This window comes from Rutidosis leptorrhynchoides, chromosome 5, assembly GCF_046630445.1.
Source record: "Rutidosis leptorrhynchoides isolate AG116_Rl617_1_P2 chromosome 5, CSIRO_AGI_Rlap_v1, whole genome shotgun sequence".
In the NCBI taxonomy this organism is placed as follows: Eukaryota; Viridiplantae; Streptophyta; class Magnoliopsida; order Asterales; family Asteraceae; genus Rutidosis; species Rutidosis leptorrhynchoides.
In genome coordinates, this window is record NC_092337.1 from 418,592,235 (window position 1) to 418,616,697 (window position 24,463).

A 24,463-nucleotide genomic window follows, 5' to 3' on the forward strand; every position below is an offset into this window, starting at 1 on the left:
TAATTCAAAAATTTTGAGATTCAGTTTTACAGACTTTGATTATCGTGTTGGAAATGTTAATCATACAAAGATTAAGTTTAAATTTAGTCGAAATTTCTGGGTCATCACAAATACTTTGTATACATACGCACTTGCCAAGTGTACTTTCAGGGGGTATAAACGTTAAGTTAGTTACCAAGTGCCCACGGTTAACATATACTTTATCATACTATTTTGAAACGCTCTTTGTAGCACTGAAATCTCATGGCCTACCTTACATACTGTTATACTTAAACTATAGCTCACCAACCTTTGTGTTGACGTTTTTAAGCATGTTTTCCTCAGGTGCTTGAGGTTAGCTTCCGCTGTGTACTAGTCGTGCTGTAGACACCCGCTGCTTAGAGTTGTCGTCGCATGAACTACTTTATCTTGCATTCATACTTTACTACTTTTGAACTATGACTTGTAACGACCGTTGTGGTCACATACACTTATTATTTGCTTCTACTTAGTGAAGCATGCTTTTGGATTGTAAAACATTCGATGTTGGATTAGACATCACTTTATTTATGAATGCAAACTCTTTTTGAAAACGCATATAGTACTTAACCTTGTAATGATCCTGTTGTTGATGATTCGTACACGATGGTTTTGTACGGGGCATCACACTTGTGGTTGTTGCTAAATACCAATTCAGAAAACTACCGACTCAAATATTAATTAAACTTATAACATCTAAGTAAATATTAATTAATCAAAACTTAGCATAAAATGTTGTCCAAACATTGTGATATAACCGATTAAATCCAACAGATTTTTGTACCTTTTTGTTGACTAGAACGTTGATTTTGTTGTGTAGTGGTAGTGTGGTGTTTTGATATGGGTTAGGAGTATTGTGATGATATGTTAAAATATAATTGGTTAAGTATTAAAAGGAGTAAAAATAAGATTTTTAAAATAATAAAAATTAATAAAATTGCAACCCACTCCGTTGATTCTTTAGTTGCAGGGCAAAGAAGGCCTCAAAAAATGCCCCATCCCACACATTGATACACCATAAATTGGTGTTGGTTGCTTGCCACCTAGGCTTGCCACGCCCCCAAACTTAACCGATACAATCGGTCTTATGGAAAATATCCCACCATCTGTTATTGGAATTGGTAACGATATCGACACAACACGGGTCGAGTTGGGACGTGAAATTAGGTTTTAGTTTTGAATAGTACTGATTTTATGGATAACGGTGAAATTATATCGGGGGAAAAAATGAAAACTTTATAACCGAACACTTTCATCATACAATGAAAGAGCCAACAAAACCAACAATTATAAAGAAAAATCAACGAGCTTCGAAACTAGAAAATGATATAACTTTACTACATGCTATTTACGAGCGAGTCACGATCCACGAGAATGGTCTGCATCCATTTCTTCAGCGGCGGAACTTAAACTCGACTACAGAAGGGGCGAGTCTAAAAATTTAATAAATTTTTCATTGTCAGGCGAACACTAAAAAAAACCTTATTTTTTGGTAAAAAAAAAAATTTTTAGTGTAAAATTTTTTTTCCCGTTAAATCCAGGGGGACGGATACCCCCTTTGGGTTGCTCTATGTTCCGCCACTGCATTTCTTGTTTCTCTCCATGCACTTTTTGTTAGGAAATATGGATTGTCCAATAAAACTAGAATCATGAATTACTTTCTCAATAGAGTATTTCGCCCCTATGGGTCTTGGGTTGCACGAAATCAATATTGGGATAAGACTAGTTTTAACAATCTTTTTCAAGACCAAGAAAAATTGTCCTTGCAAAAGTATAATGCAGGAAATGTTTGCTAGAATGATGAGAGTGTGAGAGAGGAAAAAAAATCTGAAACCTTTTTCTCAAATGAATGTGCATTTTATTTATAGTTGACCAATGTGTGAATCAAGAGGCACAACCTTTCATAAGTGACCATAATGAAATGGTACACCTCTTGGGAATCAACACCACTTATTTGGTGTCTAAATATGTTGTTTCAATGATAAAAACATTTCCAAAGTGACCAGAAAATGCCAAGCAACGTTTTGAACCAACATGCCTTTTGGATCAAAAGGCACCCTTTCAGATTCCAGGCTACAAGTCGCGCCGCGGCCTTACACCATACCTAACGTCCACTAGTTTGGCAAAATTCGGTAACCAATTCTGCCTTGGGGCCGCGTTGCGCCTCATATGGCCGCGGTGCGGTGTTGTGATGACCCGAAATTTTCTGACCAAATTTAAACTTAATCTTTGTATGATTAACATTTCCGACACGATAAGCAAAGTCTGTAAAACTGAATCTCAAAATTTTTGAACTACTTTTATATATTTAAATACCCTTCGGTTGTTTTCGACGATTCGCGAACAATTATATGTAAATAGATACATATATACTATAACTTAAAAAGGTAACAATGTATTAATTGTTTGATACCGTACATTAAACTTATTGGTTTAAATATCTATTTGAATATATATGATAAGTTGAAATATTTATTATTAAAATTTATTTATAAATAACTTCCAATGTGTATTTAAAAACTGATTTATGTATATTAAAAAGATATATACATATATATAATTTCAAGTTATTTAGTAAACGATAGTAACATTCGTTTATTGATTCGATTGATATTTAGATAAGTTAACTAAAGCGTTTAAGATGAACCGGTAAAACACTAATTTGCTACAGTATTTTCAAATTGCTACAGTACCCAAAATGCTACAGTGTTTTCGAAAATCACTATTTGCTACAGTGAATTGTTATAGTAGAAATTGTATTTGCTACAGTGAATTGCTACAGTAAAAATTGACTTTGCTACAGTAACTTTGTTACAGTAAAACACTATTTTAAAATGTATTTTAACAAATATCGAGACAATGATTTATAGAAGTAAATGACCAAAACACTCAAATGTATAAGTTATATTTCGAGTGATATAATTTAGGGATAATTTAAGGCTATATTTTGACTAAGGTACGTGTCCCAAAATGTAATGTACAAGTTTTCTCAGCGTACGAAGGGACACTCGAAAAACCGGAACCGGGACATAAGTCGCGTAACAACGTACGACTTATCGGAACAAAAATTACAAGTTAACTATGCATGTGAATTTAATATAATATATAATTAATTATATAAATTAAATATATTATATATATTATTAATTATTATGTCGACAAACAAAAATACAAAAAAAATGTGAGCTGGATTTTGGGGCCATGCGATCGCATGGAAAATAGGCATAAAACCCATGCGATCGCATGGGGTCAGATTTCAGGAAAGGTCTATAAATTGAATTCGTTTTTGCTCAGTTTACACACTTATTACTCCGTATTTATTTTATTTAAATTATTATTATTATTATTATTATTATTATTATTATTATTATTATTATTATTATTATTATTATTATTATTATTATTATTATTATTATTATTATTATATTATTAAATTATTATTAATCTTAATATTTTAGTAATATTATACATAAAATATTACGACGAGGTTATGAGCATGTCGCTTTTAAAAATGAGTTTTACGAGCGGGATAGAACTAAGGAAATTATGGGCTATTGCCAAGGAGGTTATGGGTAATGTTCGGGGATATATTTATGAATCAAACCTAGTGTTTATCATCTCCGTTACGTCTACGTACTTTCCTACAATATTGAATCTCAATATTAATACGTAAGTACTTATATTTTATCTATTATATATTAATAGTGTATCCATGTCTAGTACTCGAGTATATATATTTATACATGTTTGTATGCTAAATTTCGTCGTTAAACAGTTTATAATGAATCACGAATTAAATCCATATATTACTGGTAAAAGGTATATGATATACATTTGCAAGATCTATCCTTTTGAGAGTCCTTGGGATTATTGCTATTAAGATCAATCCCTCCCTCTTCTTCATCGCTATAATCCTTCAAATAAAACGTATCATCCCTCTCACTCTTCTTCTTTCCTTTACCTCTCTCAGCTTTAAAAATATTTTATTTCTTACATATTTCATACAAAAGAGCACCAGCGAGACACGAAATCAGTAAACAAGATCAAACAAAGACAACGACCAAACGCTAACTAACCCAAGCCTCGCCGAAAAACCTAACATACACCTAAAACGCAAGGCCATAAACAAAACCAACACCTACATATAAAACACATCAGAAACAAAAACAATCAAGGACCAACGTTGTTGTCGTCCCCGCCATCCATGGGAAGAAAATTTAAGATGAAATATGTAAGAAATAAAATATTTTTAATTTAACAAATTGGATTGGAAATTTGGAATGTTCCTTAAATTCGCCATTGTTTTTAAATACATCTAAAGTGAACACTTTTACATCAGAATCCACAGCTTTAACTTGTTGCCCTTCATCCTTTTCCAATGGCTCTTATCACCCACAACAAAATATAATCAAAGACACAATTAGTCTGCAGCATATAAAATGAAAAATATTAACAAATTTGAGATTACCAGGTGGCAGAGGTTTTGGCTGGCAACATATTCTGCAGCATTCTTGCAAACTTTCCTGACTTCAAATACGTATTCGAATTCACTTCTTCTATTGCTCACGACTTAAGAAACGAAACATTTGACAAACAATCAGTTACATACTTGTAACATAAACTATAGTGTAAAGTAATATACTAATATGCATGGTCGCATGGACATAGTCATATTTGTAACCAAGCTGACCTACCAATACAAGTCTCAGGTTCAAACATCCCTAACATCTTCAGGTAAGAGTGTTAAGTAATTTGCAAAAAATTCATAAGTTTATAGTCATGAGAAGCCATCGAAACTTAAAACTTGACAATAATAATTACGACATGTTTCAAAATAAGTTTCCCCTCGAGAAGCAACACAGCATTATGTAATTTACAATAATTGTTATGAACGGGACGTGGTGATTATGCATATTGAGATAATGATCTCAAAATGATAATAATAAGGTCCTTAAAACATAACGACAATCTCAACATCTTTTATGCACTCCGATATATCATGAATCTCTATGGTTCGAAATAAGTTAGATCAAGTTACAAGACACCAAAAGTATGATCCACGAATAGTTGTAATAAAGTCAAGGTTTGATGATAATAACCTAACATTTTCATGAAAAACAATTCATTAATCCAACGAGCACAAACATCTTCAAGTTGGCACTATCCTAAGCACCCACCATCATTAAGTTGGCATTATCTGAACATAATTGGGTTAGATCAACGAAAATAACTCTAAAAATGTATGAAATCAATCATTAAATAAATTGAATGTAACCAAAAGCAGTTAAGTTGGCAGAGTTTAATAACACAAGCAAACATGTTTAAAGACACCATGACTGTGAATACAAAATTTACTTGTTAGCACTTCAATTGTCTACATAACGTTTAACTTAAAATTGGGAGGTCATTACAATTGAGTTCAAGATGCTCCCAAAATTATTGTCAATGCTTTGCATACACCAGAGTAGCGTGCTTCCATTTGTTTCCTCTGTCGTTTAGGCAATCTATTCAATAAACATCTGACATGTCTCTTCTTTGACATCAAAGGTATGACATCATCAATTTCTTGATCAACCATCTCCTGCGTTTCTCCCGACTTGTCCTCAACTGTGCCACCAGCCTAGTTCCTTTATAGCCTCTTTCACTTTCATTGCTTCCGTGTAGGTAGTTCCTGCAAATTAACAAAAATATCACTATAATTGAACCCTGATAATAAAACCGATACATGGAAAGTATAAATAAAATACCAAATTGATGAAAGTACCTTCATGAAGATTGTGGCGTCTGGCGAGTTTTCAAGAAAGAAATTTCTGGCTTTGGTGGACATTTTTACTTTACATGTATCCCTTGAGCCAGAGTCTATATTCAAGCTAATCAAGTTCCTAAAGGGCGAAGGCTGAGCAGATAGTAAATCCGAGAATGAGGAGATACACTGCATATATATAGATTATTATGCATATGAATACACAAGTTGTTTAATACTTCCCTTGTCAAAAACTTTAGGCATTAAAAACGATATTACAGGAGCATCTGGTCATTTGAATAAATGTTCATAAATTACAAAATACAGTTATGACACGGTTAACCAAAACCACCGATTATAGTTGGTAGGTGCATATGGATAGAATTTTGCATACAGATCTACTTCCCTTTCCGTTTAAATGTAATTACCAACGTTAATTATTTATTCTAAGAAAAGGGTGTCAGACAATAAACATGTCATTATAGCTGATACTAGATCACCGTACCTCAACAATGTCTAAGTTAAGCGTAAGAAATCTGACACTATGGAGGTCTTGAAACATGTTAATAAAACGACGAGCATCTTCCGACCTCTTTCCGTAAATGCGCAAACTGACAGTCACTTTGTTCACAGAAAAATGCCAGTTTTTAAACCAATGTGGAGTATGGTAACCTTTGTAGCAGAATGACGAAAGTCCTGATGGTATATTCAAGTCTCCAATTGAACATTGAATTATAGTAAGATTCACAAGTTGATGTGCAATCACATTGATATTATAACCTCTGTTATTATCTAGTCTAAGATTAGCAAGTCGGGGGGTGATAATTTCTAAAACCTTAGCCTCGACCGTAATATTTTCTAAAGTGAGGTTCTGTAAGTTGACACATTTGGAGAAAAGATCAAGGGATTCACGTCGATCATCACACAATGACATATCTTTTAGATACAAAGTCGTTAATGCTGGAAAGTCCCAAGGTGTTTTGGGTGTAAGGCAAAGCGCATAAACGGAGGTTCTAAATGTGAGATGCTTAAGAGTCTGAGACTTAAAGAGAGAAGGAGGACATTCATTCCTGGTTGTACTATACACGATTAGTTCATGGACATTGTGAGAAAACGCATAATTTGCAATCTCTTTCACAAAACCTTGAGCAGCTTCTCCATGGAAACATAGATTTACTGAGGACACTTCTACTTGATGGTTGCGGTGAGACAGAACATGGGTCACGAATTTTGAGAAATCGGCTAATGTTTTAATTCCACTATTCGAAAATTTGAGAGATGGCAATAATGTCCAGAAAAGCTTCCATCTTGGAAACAACAGCAAACACGTTTGAATAGCTAATTTAGTGTCAACGCGAGAGAGGATTTCAAGAATAAGCTCAAGAGGCAAGCCGCTCAATCTATCTTCATCGAGTGCTGCTCTCACATTATTAAGGTCAAAGTCCATTAAATTAGCTCGATACAACAAATGATAACCTGCGGTTCACAATGTATAACTTCATATCGATTACTTGGAAAAAAAAACTATGAGTACTATTTTGATGTGATAAATGTAACCAATAATTTAACAATAAATACAATTTAACAATTATCACACAAATAGAAAACTAATCCTAATCGTGCAGTGACAGTTTAACAGTACGTGTCTGATTCGTTCCACAAGGAGTTGAGTTTTGAAGAATTTATTCACTGATAATTAACTATGTAAGGGGGTTTTGGTTTTTGATTGATTTAAAAATTAAAAAAAAAAAAACAATAATTAAAGTAAACGAATAACCAATGAGGGACAACGGTGTTCACTTAGACATTTCCCCTTAATGCTGATTGTTTTTGCGCTGAACCAGTTATCAATGTTCATACAATATATCGTCTTATGGCTACTCATTGATATTCACAAAACCTTAGTTGATAAGACATGATTAACTCACATCAATCTTTTCACATCAACAAAACTATATCTGATTATAGAAATTAGACTCAATCTGGTTTTACTAACATAAAACTCAAACCACACCGATCACCCGAATGCGATTACACAATTGTGAAATTAAAATACCATCCAGTCACCAACTACACTTGTACCCTAATCACTTAGAAATACTCATGTAATTGTCTAGATCACTAGAAGTGTTAAAGCACAAGTTATATATTACGAATTGACTCACATTAGCTGTTTAATAAACTATGTGATTGAATTAAAATATCAAATAAACACAATAATAGATCTTTTGGTTGAACCCTAGTTAAACAATCAATTAATATCAAGAATTGAACAACGCAACATCAACGATTACACAAAAAATATTTAGGTACTCATATATAAACTTGAATCAACGATTAAACAATTAAGCACAAATATTTAATAATTAATCATTGTATAAAACAAATAATTAAAATAAAGATTACCAATTGTATAATGCAGAACAAGAAACCAAATGACTCCGTATGAAGCAACCCCTTGAATTTATGTCTGACTTTCGTCAGCCTCCAGGAACAGGAACAAGAATAAAGAGAATCTTACGGAGTAATTATTAAAATAGAACCTAAAGTGAAAACTAACTCTAAAACTAATTATTTAATAATTGCTATGGGTTGCTAGGAATATTTATTTATAGCCCAAAGACACAAGCGTGCAACCTCCTCCACAACTAAATAAAGGTCGGCCCAACATCAGATAACCGCCAAATGCGAAATCCTTGACCCAAGATTTCAACAAATAATGTTCGCTCTTTTGATTTAAATTTGGCGTTTGAGCTGCTTCCATGGGCACTTCATGTTTGGCGAGGTCAAGTCACGATCCACGAGAATGGTCTGCATCCATTTCTTCAGCGGCGGAACTTAAACTCGACTACAGAAGGGGCGAGTCTAAAAATTTAATAAATTTTTCATTGTCAGGCGAACACTAAAAAAAACCTTATTTTTTGGTAAAAAAAAAAAAATTTTAGTGTAAAATTTTTTTTCCCGTTAAATCCAGGGGGACGGATACCCCCTTTGGGTTGCTCTATGTTCCGCCACTGCATTTCTTGTTTCTCTCCATGCACTTTTTGTTAGGAAATATGGATTGTCCAATAAAACTAGAATCATGAATTACTTTCTCAATAGAGTATTTCGCCCCTATGGGTCTTGGGTTGCACGAAATCAATATTGGGATAAGACTAGTTTTAACAATCTTTTTCAAGACCAAGAAAAATTGTCCTTGCAAAAGTATAATGCAGGAAATGTTTGCTAGAATGATGAGAGTGTGAGAGAGGAAAAAAAATCTGAAACCTTTTTCTCAAATGAATGTGCATTTTATTTATAGTTGACCAATGTGTGAATCAAGAGGCACAACCTTTCATAAGTGACCATAATGAAATGGTACACCTCTTGGGAATCAACACCACTTATTTGGTGTCTAAATATGTTGTTTCAATGATAAAAACCGTTCCAAAGTGACCAGAAAATGCCAAGCAACGTTTTGAACCAACATGCCTTTTGGATCAAAAGGCACCCTTTCAGATTCCAGGCTACAAGTCGCGCCGCGGCCTTACACCATACCTAACGTCCACTAGTTTGGCAAAATTCGGTAACCAATTCTGCCTTGGGGCCGCGTTGCGCCTCATATGGCCGCGGTGCGGTGTTGTGATGACCCGAAATTTTCTGACCAAATTTAAACTTAATCTTTGTATGATTAACATTTCCGACACGATAAGCAAAGTCTGTAAAACTGAATCTCAAAATTTTTGAACTACTTTTATATATTTAAATACCCTTCGGTTGTTTTCGACGATTCGCGAACAATTATATGTAAATAGATACATATATACTATAACTTGAAAAGGTAACAATGTATTAATTGTTTGATACCGTACATTAAACTTATTGGTTTAAATATCTATTTGAATATATATGATAAGTTGAAATATTTATTATTAAAATTTATTTATAAATAACTTCCAATGTGTATTTAAAAACTGATTTATGTATATTAAAAAGATATATACATATATATAATTTCAAGTTATTTAGTAAACGATAGTAACATTCGTTTATTGATTCGATTGATATTTAGATAAGTTAACTAAAGCGTTTAAGATGAACCGGTAAAACACTAATTTGCTACAGTATTTTCAAATTGCTACAGTACCCAAAATGCTACAGTGTTTTCGAAAATCACTATTTGCTACAGTGAATTGTTATAGTAGAAATTGTATTTGCTACAGTGAATTGCTACAGTGAAAATTGACTTTGCTACAGTAACTTTGTTACAGTAAAACACTATTTTAAAATGTATTTTAACAAATATCGAGACAATGATTTATAGAAGTAAATGACCAAAACACTCAAATGTATAAGTTATATTTCGAGTGATATAATTTAGGGATAATTTAAGGCTATATTTTGACTAAGGTACGTGTCCCAAAATGTAATGTACAAGTTTTCTCAGCGTACGAAGGGACACTCGAAAAACCGGAACCGGGACATAAGTCGCGTAACAACGTACGACTTATCGGAACAAAAATTACAAGTTAACTATGCATGTGAATTTAATATAATATATAATTAATTATATAAATTAAATATATTATATATATTATTAATTATTATGTCGACAAACAAAAATACAAAAAAAATGTGAGCTGGATTTTGGGGCCATGCGATCGCATGGAAAATAGGCATAAAACCCATGCGATCGCATGGGGTCAGATTTCAGGAAAGGTCTATAAATTGAATTCGTTTTTGCTCAGTTTACACACTTATTACTCCGTATTTATTTTATTTAAATTATTATTATTATTATTATTATTATTATTATTATTATTATTATTATATTATTAAATTATTATTAATCTTAATATTTTAGTAATATTATACATAAAATATTACGACGAGGTTATGAGCATGTCGCTTTTAAAAATGAGTTTTACGAGCGGGATAGAACTAAGGAAATTATGGGCTATTGCCAAGGAGGTTATGGGTAATGTTCGGGGATATATTTATGAATCAAACCTAGTGTTTATCATCTCCGTTACGTCTACGTACTTTCCTACAATATTGAATCTCAATATTAATACGTAAGTACTTATATTTTATCTATTATATATTAATAGTGTATCCATGTCTAGTACTCGAGTATATATATTTATACATGTTTGTATGCTAAATTTCGTCGTTAAACAGTTTATAATGAATCACGAATTAAATCCATATATTACTGGTAAAAGGTATATGATATACATGTTTTTGGAAAGCTGGCGAAAAATCGATAACTTTTCATTTAGACACCGAATAGTTTTGATGAACGGATTAAAAGATATGATCAACTGAATTATGATTGACGTTAATTGAAATTACTTTTGAATCTACAATTAAGATTTAAACAACTTGTTTACGAGATTGATAAAGTGAATTTTTAAATATTACCAACCGAGTAAATGAATCTTTATATAAGGCAAGTCTCATTTTATTAAACTATTGTCAAAATTGACTTTTTGAAACGACTTTGGATAACTTTTGTATGTCGATCTCGAGCATTAGGATTGTGATACACTATGACCTGACCTAGCTTGATACACATTTATTGACCAACATATGTTCTCTAGGTTGAGATCTACGATTCTTTGATATACCAAGTTTCAGTCACATTACGATGAATAACTGTATGTGCTGCTAAGGTGAGTTTCATTGATCCCTTTTTAATTGTTTTTGCAATATATATTTTTGGGCTGAGAATACATGCACTTTATTTTAAACGCAATGGATACAAGTACATACTAAATTCTACACTGAGTTTGAACCGAAAATACCTTAGCTTTGGTAACTAGTAACTGCCAGTTATAAGAACTGGTGGGCGCGAGTAGTAGTATATGGATCCATAGGGCTTGATATCCCCGTCCGAGCTAGAGCACTAGCCTTTTAACGGATGTATGCTATTTGAGAAGCGTACACGTTGGTTTGCGTGTATTATTAAGATGATTATACAAAGGGTACAAATTATATATACTTTAAAGTTTAGTTACCAGGGTGCTCAATTTCGTAGAATATTTTGATAAACATTTCGGATGAAACAACTGAAATCTTGTGATCCACCTTTATATACAGATTATACGAAACATTAAAACTATGAACTCACCAACCTTTGTGTTGACACTTGTTAGCATGTTTATTCTCAGGTTTCCTAGAAGTCTTCCGCCGTTTGCTTAGATGTTAGACAAGCTATGTGCATGGAGTCTTACATGACATATTTTTCAAGGAAACGTTGCATTCACCAAATCATCACCATGTATCTTATTTTGACTGCATTATCAACGGAAGTACTGTTGTAAACTATTATTTATGGTGATTGTCTATATGTAGAAATCATCAGATGTCGAAAACCTTTGATTTAAATATTCATTTATGGTGTGCCTTTTCAAAAGAATGCAATGTTTACAAAACGTATCATATAGAGGTCAAATACCTCGCAATGAAATCAATGAATGACGTGTTCGTCCATATGGATTTGGAGCGATCGTCACAGGTGTAGTGCCTTGTTCCAAACCAGAAACAACCAAAGGTTCTGCCCCAGATTACAATAAGGCTCGTGGCGCGGCTTAGTCTGATTCTTAGTGAGTCAGCCATTTTCAAGCACTTATTCTTCCAAGCTCAACTATATACTAAGTGATCGGTTTTACTCTTTACGAACGTGTACTCCACACTTCCCAAAATTGTGTAGAGTATTAAACAATCACTTCCAAGTAATCCAATAACCTAAAACCTTGATCATGTTGGATCACACTAAAATCACCAACACTTTTATAGTCGAATGTAGTTTTACTTTCATTTAATACATTCACTTTCATGAAGAAATATAAGTAAAGAGTAAAACTGTAATGTGTATCTATTGTTTGAAATTTATTAATTTTTTTATTTATTTAATATTTTTTTTTTGCAAAAAACACTATATATATATATATATATATATATATATATATATATATATATAGTAGAGAGATCAAATGAGAACTTTTTTGGTGTGAGAACCCTGAGAACTCAAAAATACACTGAAATTCGAGCAAAAAAGGGAAATTAAAGCAAAAATGAGACACGGCCGAACAAAAAAGGGGAAATTCGAGCAAAAAATGGGGTAGTCGAACAAAAAATGGGATAGTCGAACAAAAAAAAACATGGCCGAACAAAAAAAAAGAAATTCGAACAAAAATTTTGAATTAGAAAAAAAAATGTGTTCTACATTTTTGTATTCGAACAAAAAATTGTAGAACATGAGGGTAGTCGAACGAAAAATTGATATTCGAACAAAAATGTGTTCTACATTTTTTTTCTAAAAAAATAAAAATAAAAATAAATTTTTTTTTTGCTCGACTATGATTTTTTGTTCGTCCGTGTTTTTGAATTTTGCTCGAATTTCATTTTTTTTGTTCGTCCGTGCCCCTTTTTGCTCGAATTTTAGTGTATTTTGAGTGTTTTTGGAGTTCCTAGAGTTCTCATACTAAAAAAGTTCTCACTAGATCCTCTCCATATATATATATATATATATATATATATATATATATATATATATATATATATATATATATATATATAGAGAGAGAGAGAGAGACACACACACACACACACACAGAGAGAGAGAGAGAGAGAGAGAGAGAGAGAGAGAGAGAGAGAGAGAGAGAGAGAGAGAGAGAGAGAGAGAGAGAGAGAGAGGACTAGCCAACAAATTGATGGCTTGATCCAATTACAAAGCAAGACACCATCTTAATCTTTCAACGTATATATATGATCGATATGCACACTATCAAAGGTAATACACAAACCCATAAAGAGGCGTAAACATAAGCCTAACTAACATGTACGACTTGAAATGAAAATTTGAGATTAGAGCTAAAACCATTCATATCTATTTTATACGTGGTAATTCATGAGAATAGTATAACTTTGTTCTTGAAGCCCAATCAAATGATCATAATAACACACACGTCCAACACATGAATTCATCATTAAAGAAAACGTAGTTTCGTGCAAGCGAAGTATTCCATATCGTTGTGGGGCCGGTTAGTCTTTGAAATTTAGCTGCAATGGACCCAATACCCGGACACCAATAACCATCTTATCTCTAGCAAAAACTATCAACCAACCGTGGAGTACAACATTAACTTGAAAACCTTTTTAGACATTAAACCAACTTCGAGAACATTCCATCTACAGAACTTAATAACACAGCAGGACAAACCCATAAAAATGTCGCCGAAAACCACAAGTTACCCATCGTATTCCATGAGACGAGCCTCATCAATTGATCTTTGTAGGTGGAATTGGTGGATCACTATATTTAGTCATCCCGCTTATAAACTCACCAAAGCTTTTTATTTACACAACCCTTTTATCTGGGTTAACTAACTTTCCAATAACTTTAGTAGGTTTGCGGTTGGGTACGAAATCAGTAAGCCCATCATCATCATCATCATCAACATCATCATCATCATCATCATTAACAGCCTCTAAGGGGATGTCGAAAGCTTCTTTGTTGAGGTTACCAGCTTTTGTTTTATACTTCTTCTTTCTAGCACTTTCAGAAGAGTTGGGGATGCTACAAGTAACATTTGATGCAGATTCAATATACTTGAGAAATTGAACATTCTTTTTAGGGCATAATTTATGTCAAGAAAAATGGAGTTTATATTTGCTTATGTTCAAGGTGATAGAGAACATTTATTTTACATAGATTAAGTGGGCTACGTTTTGGCCATCTACCTGTTGATAGATTCTTTTCATGCTTATATATTTGCCAAAATGATGGTTATCTAAGCAAGCAAGTATAGCTTTTTGGGTGGTTATATTTAAAAGATAGAGTAAAAGCCACCAAAAGTAACAGCTGTAATAAAGTAAAGTTTTGACGATTATAACCTACTAACATTTTCATGAAAAAATTCATTAATCCAACTGCCGACAAACATCTTCAAGTTGACACTATCTTTAGCACCCAACATCTTCAAGTTGGCAGGATCTGCATAGAATTTGATTAGAACAATCTATCAATAATTCGGATAGGTTGAATAAAATTAAAAACACCATGACTGTAAGTACACAGTTAACTGTTAGCACTTTAATTGGGTAATATTGTTCAATATTAGAATTCGGAAGTCATCACATTTGACTTCAAGATACTCCCCAAATGATTGTTGATCTTTTGCAAACATTAGAAAAAAGCAAATTCTATGTACATCAACTGATATTAGAGAATACAATTTGAAGATATAGAATGAGAGAGCTATTTAATTTGGATGCATTCTAAAACAGCGCAAAGTTTGATAAGAGTCTATAATTAAGCGGGCAAGCCGAAGAATAGTTACCTCACCGGGGCAGGCGGTTCACACCTCATGGCATTGGGGTTGTAACCGGGATACTTTTTAGTACAGCACAACGCTTGAATAAGCGGGCACGCCGTTGCATATAAGAATAGTAGTTACCTTGAGTTGAGGTGGAGGGTGCAGGAACCTGATACTGATTAAACATGTTAAAAAGCCATGTTATTGGATTACAACTGTGGAAATTGAGGTCCCATTTGGTTCTGAATGGGTCAACGTTGGTTGGATTTATTTCCAGCATTTAGAATAGAATGGTATAAAGAAAAGAAGTTTACTTCTAAAAAATAGAATGGTATATAGAAAAGAAGATAGAAGCAGATTTTTTAAAGATCCGAAGTTTACTTTTATTGAGCACAAGCACAGGCTACTTGATCAATTTTTTTATTCTGAAGACAAAAAACTGGTTGGTATTTATCGTTGTAATACTATTGTTTTTTTTCTTTCTTATAACTAAATTATGAATTCCAGAAATAATAATAAAAGGACTGTTAGAATTAGTTGTAGTGTTTTGATTAATTAGAAGTGTTGATTAGTTTTGAAGTTTGAATGTTTTGAGGTGATGTTTATAAGAGAAATATTGAAGATTTGTTGTTTAGAAAGAAATGATTTTATTGATTTAGAATTGTGTTGTGAATGTGTGTGTTTTTTTGTTGTTACATCAAATGCAAGATCATATGCCTATTTATAGGCCTCAAATGTAGATAAAAATATCTAGATTTTTTTGATAGAATTTTCTAGATATTTTTGTTAATGATATCTAGATATTTTTGTTAGAACTATCTAGATAATTTTGTTAATAATATCTAGATATTTTTGATATAAATATCTAGATAATTTTGTAGATAATTCTAGAAATACATTAATATTTTAACACTCCTCCTTAATGTATTTCGATGTTACTCCGAGCATGTTACGTAGGAACTCGAACTTGGGTCTTGGTAGTGCTTTAGTGAAAATGTCTGCAATTTGCTCTTCGGTCTTGCAGTATTTTAATTCAATATCTTTCTTGGCGGAGACTTCTCGTAGAAAGTGATACTTGATGTCAATATGTTTTGTTCTTCCATGGAACACTGGATTCTTTGCCATCGCGATTGTAGACTTGTTGTCGCAATATATCTTTGTAGCTTCGTCTTGTTTCTCGCCCATATCTTCTAGTATTCTTCTTAGCCATATAGCTTGATTAGCTGAGTTTGCGGCTGCGACGTACTCGGCTTCAGCTGACGATTGTGCCACCGTTTCTTGTTTCTTTGATGTCCATGAGAATACACCAGATCCAAGTGTGAATGCGTATCCGGAAGTACTTCTCATGTCATCCACCGATCCGGCCCAATCACTATCTGTGTATCCCTGAAGCTTCGAGTCTATAGTGGGCTTGTACCATATTCCGTAGTCCATGGTACCTTGCAAGTATCTTAAAATTCTTTTAGAAGCTCCGTAATGTATTTGAGTAGGGTTTTTCATGTACCTGGATAATAGACTCGTTGCGTACATAATATCTGGCCTTGTTGCTGTCAGATAAAGTAGACTTCCGATGAGACTTCTGAATCTTGAAGCGTCTGCTTTCTCCGATCCATCTTCTTGTCTCATCTTCTCATTGGCAACTAGTGGCGTGGCTACGGTTTTGCAACCGTATAGTTTAAACTTTTTCAGGAGATTTTCCGTATATTTCTTTTGGCATATGAAGATGCCTTCATTTTCTTGACTTATTTCGATGCCAAGAAAATAGCGCATCAATCCAAGGTCGCTCATCTCGAACGTTTTCATCATGTCTTCTTTAAACTCTTGTATCATTCTCTCATTGTTTCCAGTATATATTAGATCATCGACATACAAGGAAATAATGAGAGTGTCAGAGTTACCTTGGGTTTTGATGTAGAGTGTAGGCTCACTTTGACTCCTCCTGAATCCCGAACTTGTGAAGTAGCTATCAATGCGGCTATACCAAGCACGTGGTGCTTGTTTAAGTCCATATAGAGCTTTCTTTAGCTTCAGGACTTGGTCTTCTTTTCCTTTCTGAATGAACCCTTGTGGTTGCTCGACGTATATTTCTTCTTCGAGAAATCCATTTAGAAAGGCTGATTTTACATCTAGTTGGTGAATCTTCCACCTTCGTTGAGCTGCTAATGCCACAAGTGCTCTTATAGTGTCTAGTCGAGCTACTGGTGCAAAAGTTTCGTTGTAGTCGACTCCTTGTTGTTGTGAGTAGCCTTTAGCTACTAGCCTTGCTTTGTGTTTTTGTATAGAACCGTCAGGGTTGAGCTTTGTTTTGTAAACCCATTTAACTCCAATGATTTCTTTATCTTCGGGATGGTCAACTAACTCCCATGTGTTGTTTTTCTCGATCATTCTGATTTCTTCGTTCATAGCAGCCACCCACTTTTCATCTTTAGCTGCAACTTCATAGCTTTCAGGTTCTATAGTTGTGAAGTTACATGCCTCGTATACCTCTGCTAACGCTTTGACTCTTCCAGGTGTGGACTCTGGGCTTGACTCGTCTTGCGCCAAAGGTAATCTTGTCGACGGAGAAGTTGGTGTAGTAGGACTTGTTTCTCCGGTACTTTCTTGTTGTTGAGAATGCTCCATTTGTAGTGGTTGTTGGGCTGGAGTTTCCATAGATATCCTTGGCAGATATGTTTGTTTTTGAACTTTGTCTTTCTCCCAATTCCAAGAAGCGTCTTCATCAAACTCCACGTCTCGGCTGATCACGATGTTATTAGTCTTCAGGTTATAGACTCGGTAGCCTTTAGACTGTGTGCTATAGCCCAAGAATATTCCCTTCTCTGATTTTTCTTGGAGCTTGTGACGTTTCTCCTTTGGAATGTGGATGTAGCAAATACACCCAAATACTCGCAGATGTTTTGCTGATGGTTTCCTTCCACTCCATGCCTCAATTGGAGTCTTGTTTTGTATGGCTTTCGTTGGACATCGATTTAATATATATACAGCCGTGTATACAGCTTCAGCCCAGAAACTGTTTGGAAGGCCTTTTTCATGTATCATTGTTTTGGCCATTTCCATTACAGTTCTGTTTTTGCGTTCAGAGACGCCATTTTGTTCAGGGGCATAACCAACAGTAAGTTGGCGTTTAACTCCTTCGTCTTCACAGAATTTGTTAAACTGTGTAGAGGTGTATTCTTTTCCTCTATCACTCCTTAGCGTTTTTATATAATGGCCACTGCTTTTTTCTACGAAGTTCTTAAACTTCTTGAATATCGTAAATACTTCCGATTTTTCACGCATGAAATACACCCACGTCATTCTAGAATAATCATCGATGAAGAGAATAAAGTACCTGTTTTGATTAAGAGACGGGGTCCTCATTGGTCCACAAACGTCAGTGTGCACCAGCTCCAGTATACCTTTCGCTCTCCAAGCTTTATCACGAGGGAAAGGTTTTCGATGTTGCTTGCCCATCATACAGCTTTCACACGTGTCAGTGATCTCTTCTATGTTAGGCAAGTCTCTCATCATATTCTTCTGTTGGAGGATTTTTAGTGCGTGAAAGTTAAAGTGGCCAAATCTTCGATGCCATAGCCATGATTCTTCAACTTGAACTTTCATGGCTGTGTCTTGGATATACTGCCAACGAAGCGGAAAGTTGCGTTTCTCCATTGGCACTTCGGCTATTAATTTATAGTTATTTTTCTTGTCACGAATAACGCATGATTTGTCTTCGAAGAGTAAAGAGTATCCGTGCTCCATCATTTGTCCAACACTTAGCAAGTTACTTGCAAGGCTTGGTACTAAAAGAACGTCATTAACAGATCGAGTGACGTTATTAGTTTGAACAGTTATCGTACCTTTGCCTTTAGTGTCAACAAGCGCTCCATTCCCTAGTTTGACGCGGGACTTTACGGAGGTGTTGATACTATCAAATAACTTTTCATCTCCTGTCATGTGGTTGCTGCACCCACTGTCGATCAACCAAGTATCATCCCTTTGTTTATTTGCGACATGACAGGCATAGAATAGCTGATTTTTGTTCTCCGGAATATCTTCATTTTCTTCCGTGAAGTTAGCTCGATGATTTTGTTTTAAACGGCAATCTTTTTCTAGATGCCCAAATCTTTTGCAGTTATTGCATTTTGGTTTCCCTTTGTGAAAACAATCTTTCTCCAAGTGGTTTGTCCTTCTGCAAATACCACATGGAGGGTAGCTTTTTCTTTTCGGATCGAACCCGGTTCTAGGTTTTTCTCCTCCTCTCGAATTTTCTTCGGGATTTCTTTTCCCCCCATTGTTTGATTTTTGAGACCGTAATTTGAGTTTAGACTGAAAGGCACTTTCGAGTGAGTTTTCACTACGCCGACTCAGTCTAGCCTCATATGCTTCAAGAGAGCCAATTAATTCTGGTACCGACAGAGTCTCGATGTCTTTCGACTCTTCGATAGCAGTAATGACATGATCGTATTTTTCTGTCATACTGATGAGTATTTTTTCTACGATCCTTTTATCAGTTATATTATCTCCATAGGCTCTCATTTGATTTATTATTTCTTTAATTCTAGAATAGTAATCTTTTACTGTCTCGGTCTCTTTCATATTTAAATTTTCAAAATCTCTTCTGAGAGTTAGAAGTTTGACGGATCTCACCTTGACATTTCCTTGAAATTCTTCCTGAAGAATCTTCCACGCCTCCTTGGCTGTCGTAGCTCCCATGATCCGTGGAAAGATAGACGGCGTCAAGGCTTGTTGGATGTAACCTAGAGCGGCAGCATTTCTTACAACATTTTTGTTGTATTTTTCATGTTCTTCCGCGGACAGAGTTTCGTCGTCTTTTGGAATAGTTAAGCCGACTTCGACAATATCCCACAAGCTTTGTGCTTGGAAATATGTCTTCATTCGGATACTCCAAAAATCATAGTTGTCGCCATCAAAGATGGGGACGGGAATATTGTATGCACCAACGGTAGTCATAGTGTACTCGAACAACGCCCAATATGGCTCTGATACCACTTGTTAGAATTAGTTGTAGTGTTTTGATTAATTAGAAGTGTTGATTAGTTTTGAAGTTTGAATGTTTTGAGGTGATGTTTATAAGAGAAATATTGAAGATTTGTTGTTTAGAAAGAAATGATTTTATTGATTTAGAATTGTGTTGTGAATGTGTGTGTTTTTTTGTTGTTACATCAAATGCAAGATCATATGCCTATTTATAGGCCTCAAATGTAGATAAAAATATCTAGATTTTTTTGATAGAATTTTCTAGATATTTTTGTTAATGATATCTAGATATTTTTGTTAGAACTATCTAGATAATTTTGTTAATAATATCTAGATATTTTTGATATAAATATCTAGATAATTTTGTAGATAATTCTAGAAATACATTAATATTTTAACAAGGACAAAAAAGAAAAAGTCTGTAGGTTAAGCAAATTGACTCCGTCTGTTTAAGCCGCTACTAAAAATGAACCAACTCAACCAAAACCCTATAACCCGCTCATTTAGCCACCTGCAGGCTGCAACAACTATGGAAAGACAGTCAAATATGAAAACTAAAAAAACTTACAATTGTTGAAGAAGAAGATGATTTTGTCAATAATTTTGTCAACGAAATTACTATGTGAGGGAGGCCATACGAGCAATCAGTGCTTCTACTTGTTCAAGCTGGTGAGAGTAGCGTGCTTCCATCAGGGTTTCCTTTTTCGTTTACGCAATTTATCCAATAAACATCTGACCTGCCTCTTCTTTGAAATAAAGGGTCTGACATCATCAATTTCTTGAATAAACATTTCCTTCATTTCTCCCAAACTAACCGTAAACTGTGCCACCAAATATCTTTCAAGACAATGGAATAATGGGCTCAAATATATTTTAAGGCAATACTACATTATAATTATCTCTTTGTTCTACAACCTTTTTATTTCATCATCAGCCACGGAAATGATATCTTTGGTTAGCATTGAGTTTAATGATGTTGTTAAATTTAAAAGGTGGAGCATGTGAAAAATATGGAGACATCTTGGGATATTTTATAAAGAGACATGGATCAAATTATTATTATTAGCATGACAGAACATTTCTGCCAGAGAAAGGAATCTACATGAACCTACACAACATTAACTGTGGATATAGAATCACAACTATCATGAACTGTTATGAATCCATTTCTAAAATGTGATAATATAATATTTAAGTACAACAAGATTATACCCAGGTTGCATTTACATAGAGCTATACGACTTGAGACACGTTATCCCTTGTTCTACTCTTGTTATTGAGACAGAAGGTCTGTTACCTTTATATTTGAGAGTAATTTGTTGTCTATCTTTTCTTTATTCAGACATCTTGTATTTATACAAAAGGTAGCAGACCTACACAAGCTAGCAAACTACTATTACAGGTAACTAACTACTTAACTAACAACTGTTACAGGTAACCAATAAATAAACTAACTACTAATTACATCCAACACTACCAAAGTTGGACCAAAGATGTTAATCATTCTCAATTTGTACTTATAATATGGGCCAATCGACCGGTTCACCTACAATGGCACACTGAGTGGTATTCGCACTAGGAGTGGATAGGCAATATATTCCGCTGACTGGCTTAATTCTTGTAAAACTCGGGCCATGGTGGCACAAATACCATGTTATTTTTATATTTGAGAGTAATTTTCTGTCTTAACTTTTCTTTACACACATTTTGTATTTATACAAAAGGTACCTACATTAGATTGTAGACCCACACCAGGTAGCAAACTACTGTAACAGGTAACTAACAAACTAACTACTATTTACATCCAACAGTCCATAAAAAAATCTATTATTAAATTAGTTTCATACAATATGGCAATTGGTCCACAACTTGTAAGATTTAGTTATGGATGCAAACTAGCTGTTAATCAATAGAACATTAGAAACACACTCTCAGATGTCAACAAACAAACAAGAGGCAACAAATAAGTTTCATGTAGTAGTTGCCACAATAGCTGAACCCCAGTATTAAAAATCACAGACAGTAATAAAACCGATACGTGGACAGTGTAAATAAAAATCACAGACAGTAATCAACCAACTTTGCATGTATCCCTCAAGCCGGAGTCTATATTCAAGCTAATCAAGTTCTTAAAGGGCGAAGGACGAGCAAATAGTAACTCCGGGAATGAGGAAATACACTGCACATATAAAGGTTATTTATGCATATAACTACACAAGTTGTATACATGTTCTCTTATCAAAAACATTACGCATTAAAAGAATATTTCAGGCCATCTGATCATTTGAAGAAAGACCTTGAAAAGGCATGTTCAAGTCGAGGGGTAATAATATCGAAAACCTTAGCATTGACGGTCAATTTTTTTAAAGTGAGGTTCTGTAAGTTGACAGGGCATTGATGTCCAAATAAGCTTCCATCTTGGAGACAACAACAAACACGTTGGCCATGACATTTATGATTAAGAAGTCGGAGATTAGATAGTCGAGGGGTGATAATCTCAAAAACCAATGCCTTGACCGTAACACGTTCTAAAGTGAGGTTTTGCAAGTTAACTGTGAAAGAAAAGAAATGAAGTGAAGAGGAGTGAAATGGAAGGAAGCTTGATCATTCCAATTTGGAAGGAAAGTTTGAAGGGAAAATTAGGCTAAATGTATGAATTCCCTTCCATCCACTTCTTTTATACTAAAACTCTGGAACACCAATTTCATTTAAATCTTTTCTCTTCTCTCCAAACTTTGGAGTCTGGAATTAACAAACATTCGAGTACAGATAAAATGATGATTACACCAAACAATTAGTACAAGATAATAAATAGATCCTAACAATTTCACAAATGTAAATTATATCGTAGAGTTGACAGGTGTAAAATTGAAGAATAAACACGCTTAGAGGAAAATTAGGGTTTATGAAAAAACTTTAATTACGTACCTTTGATCTTTGAGGAAGAAGAGATTACATGTCGAATGGGATTCAATTGTCAATCGTGCGTAATGTTAGGTCACCCGACTAACAAACAAAATTAGTACTCCTTCCCTCCCAGATATCTATTGTAGTCGCACAAAAAACACAAAGCAGTGACACATGTATTTTTTCTGTCCAATTCTACCACTTACTTTTTACCCAATTTTTTTTTGTTTTACTTGTATGGCACAAAAGAAATTTATCACAATATTTCTTTTCATTTATGAAAGTGAACAATTAATTTGGGACATCAATAAAAAAAATATGGACAATATATATGAAACAGAGGGAGTAACTGCATTTGAGTTACTAGTATATACGGGTCGGGTTTTTAAGACCAAAGATTCGAATAGTGTTTTTTGATGAGCTTAATTAAGTTCAACAAATCTCTAGATATGATGATTAGTAGTACGATATTAACCACTATAGTAGAATGTGATTGATATTTCTAACTCACTTTTTGATAAATCCACACAAGAGTTAATGTATTACAAAAACTTTTTGATTGAATATAGTAAAGGGTGTTTCTAAAAGATAGCATGTAATATGTGTGGATATATAAAAAAATAAAATTTAGAATTATCACTACTCATAGTAGAATAGAATATAGAAAAAAAAATAATCAAATTTTACAAACACCTAAAATATTACTGTAATTGGACAAGATAGAGGATGATTTGATGATAAGAATCATTATATTGTACTTGGAGCTCTTTCAATGAACTTATATTTTAGGTAATGATATATCTACTCACATTTTTTAAATATGTATTGTATATTTGTACTGTACACGTCTGCAGTGCAAAGTATGAGTGGATCTATCAAATTTATAAGTGAATTTATCGTTGGCCATTTTATAAACGTGTTATACATTTATAATAAACTAGTGTACATCCCTGAATTCGCAACTAGTGTACATCCCTGAATTCGCGAAATTAATAAGTAACGGATAATTATAAGTAGTAATTGATATGGTGATTCGGTGGTGATCCGGTGCTCCGAGAAGTGATCTGGTGGTGGTCTAGTGGTGTTCCGGTAGTTCAGTGGTGTTCTGTTGGTCTGGTGGTGTTTTGGTGGTCTTTAGGTAGTCTGGTGGTGGCCCGTTGGTCCAGTTTCAGAGTCTGGTTTTCTAGTGGTGGTTCGCTTTTCCGATGGTGGCCTGTTTTTTAGGTGTTCCAGTGGTGGTTTGTTGGGAATTCGGTGTTTCGGTAATTTTTTGATGTGTATATATATATATATATATATATATATATATATATATATATATATATATATATATATATATATATATATGTGTGTGTGTGATTTCACAAGATAGTTACGATCTACCATGGACTTCATAAAAGTGCTTTTGAAAGTCATCATATAACAATTATACAATAACAATTAGAAGTAAAGGCATAAGAAAAGGTACAAAGTACAAAAAGTAAGATTCGTTTCATTTTTTTGCCAAAAAAAA

At 33.9% G+C, this 24,463-nt stretch overlaps 1 protein-coding gene and 1 long non-coding RNA gene across 2 annotated transcripts; both read right to left on the reverse strand.

Annotated features, from left to right (window-relative positions):
- Positions 1 to 5,304: 5,304 nt before the first annotated feature.
- LOC139847841 (F-box/LRR-repeat protein At3g26922-like) lies at positions 5,305 to 7,226 on the reverse strand. The gene is made up of 3 exons (XM_071837571.1): positions 6,267 to 7,226; positions 5,783 to 5,950; positions 5,305 to 5,689 (listed from the first exon to the last, which is right to left on the reverse strand). The coding sequence occupies exons 1-3, from the start codon at positions 7,206 to 7,208 to the stop codon at positions 5,666 to 5,668; spliced, it is 1,134 nt and encodes a 377-aa protein (XP_071693672.1). The 5' UTR covers positions 7,209 to 7,226; the 3' UTR covers positions 5,305 to 5,665.
- Positions 7,227 to 13,592: 6,366 nt separating this feature from the next.
- LOC139850741 (uncharacterized) lies at positions 13,593 to 15,404 on the reverse strand. Its single transcript, XR_011760122.1, has 3 exons — positions 15,088 to 15,404; positions 14,650 to 14,741; positions 13,593 to 14,324 (listed from the first exon to the last, which is right to left on the reverse strand). It is a non-coding gene; the product is annotated as an uncharacterized lncRNA (long non-coding RNA).
- Between the last annotated feature and the right edge of the window lie 9,059 nt (positions 15,405 to 24,463).